Here is a 1,212-nt window from a genome sequence, read left to right as displayed (position 1 = left end):
CGTGGGTTTTTGTTTAGGTTTATTTGTAGTACTTTAAGGTTTTCTACCATTATTTAATAGATAGAAGAACCTCGCAGTCTTTGCTATTAGCAAAGTAGGTTTGTTTACAGTTTTTGCATTTTGGGAGCGTATAGTTGCAGGCCTTTCCCTTTACTTTATAGATACTATAAAAGTGCTGAGTAGTTATATAGTTTTTAGCACAGAACTAGCAGCTAGCTGTGTTTTTGTATCTGCTAAAGTTGTGTCTAAATCCTTGGCACTTACTGCATTGAGCAGTAGGTGGGATTTGGCGGTATTTCTCCACACGGAGAGATTCGCCAAGGATTGTTATTCTACTGCCAATCTTCTTCGCTTCTTCTTCGGATTTGAAAGCAATAACTATAGAGCTTATTTGCTTGTCTTTCTAGTTTCTTGATAGCTAGTAGGGGTTCCTAACGATCGTTTGGTTCTTATTGTACGTTGGGATTTCTGTGTAGAGTACGTGAAGGTTTTCAGCCCCGTTAAAGGTTGTTGGCACTCCGTGTACTACGAGTTTAGTCCAGGACTCTAGCGGCTGGGCTTTCTTTATTGGTAGCTGGTTTTACTAAGTGTTAACTTGCTTTAGTAGAAATTCTCCTAAGTATCCTTCGGTGGTTGTGAGGATGAGGTTATTTCTTTTGCTTGTTGCTACCTGTTGGATAACTGGGCCATTAATGCCAGCCTTCTGGAAGGCTTGGTTGATCTTGTTTCTTACTAATAGAGGGCTAGTTATTTGGCCCTAACCAATATGAGGCGGCGAAAGAGGCCTGAATCGTAACGAAATAGGCTTAGCGTTAGGGTTGTATACCGCATTAAGCGATCTGATCACCCCCGAATCGCGAAATTTGACACCCCTGAATCGCGCTTAAATAGGCTTAGCGTTAGGGCTTACTTAACCCTAAGTGCATCCTAATATAGGCTTCAGAGGATGTTATAGTATATGCAGTGGCTAAGAGAGTCTTTTTTAGTTTCTCTAATAATAGCGCGAAACTCGCAGCTTCGTATAAACAAGTATATAGGGTAGTTGCTGCACATAGGGTTAGGGCTAGGGTTAGGGCTTAACCCTAAGCTAACCCTAAGTTTAGGGCTACGTCGTGGTGTTGTCAGATTTAATAGGTGTTCAATAATGGTGGAGATGATTTATTGATTGTTCGTCCTCAAGCCGCTATCTGAGGGGCTTGGTGGTCTAATTAC

The 1,212-nt window shown here is 41.5% G+C and overlaps 1 protein-coding gene across 1 annotated transcript; it reads right to left on the bottom strand.

The window, feature by feature from the left end:
- Nucleotides 1-49: 49 nt before the first annotated feature.
- On the bottom strand, nucleotides 50-831 carry COCCADRAFT_42315 (uncharacterized protein; the record flags this gene model as incomplete). Its single annotated transcript, XM_007720895.1, has 3 exons — nucleotides 50-164; nucleotides 207-403; nucleotides 763-831. The coding sequence occupies 3 exons, from the start codon at nucleotides 829-831 to the stop codon at nucleotides 50-52; spliced, it is 381 nt and encodes a 126-aa protein (XP_007719085.1).
- Nucleotides 832-1,212: the final 381 nt, after the last annotated feature.

The sequence above is a fragment of the Bipolaris zeicola genome, assembly GCF_000523435.1.
Source record: "Bipolaris zeicola 26-R-13 unplaced genomic scaffold scaffold_788, whole genome shotgun sequence".
Lineage (NCBI taxonomy): Eukaryota > Fungi > Ascomycota > Dothideomycetes > Pleosporales > Pleosporaceae > Bipolaris > Bipolaris zeicola.
This window is presented reverse-complemented; position numbering and strand designations above follow the sequence as displayed.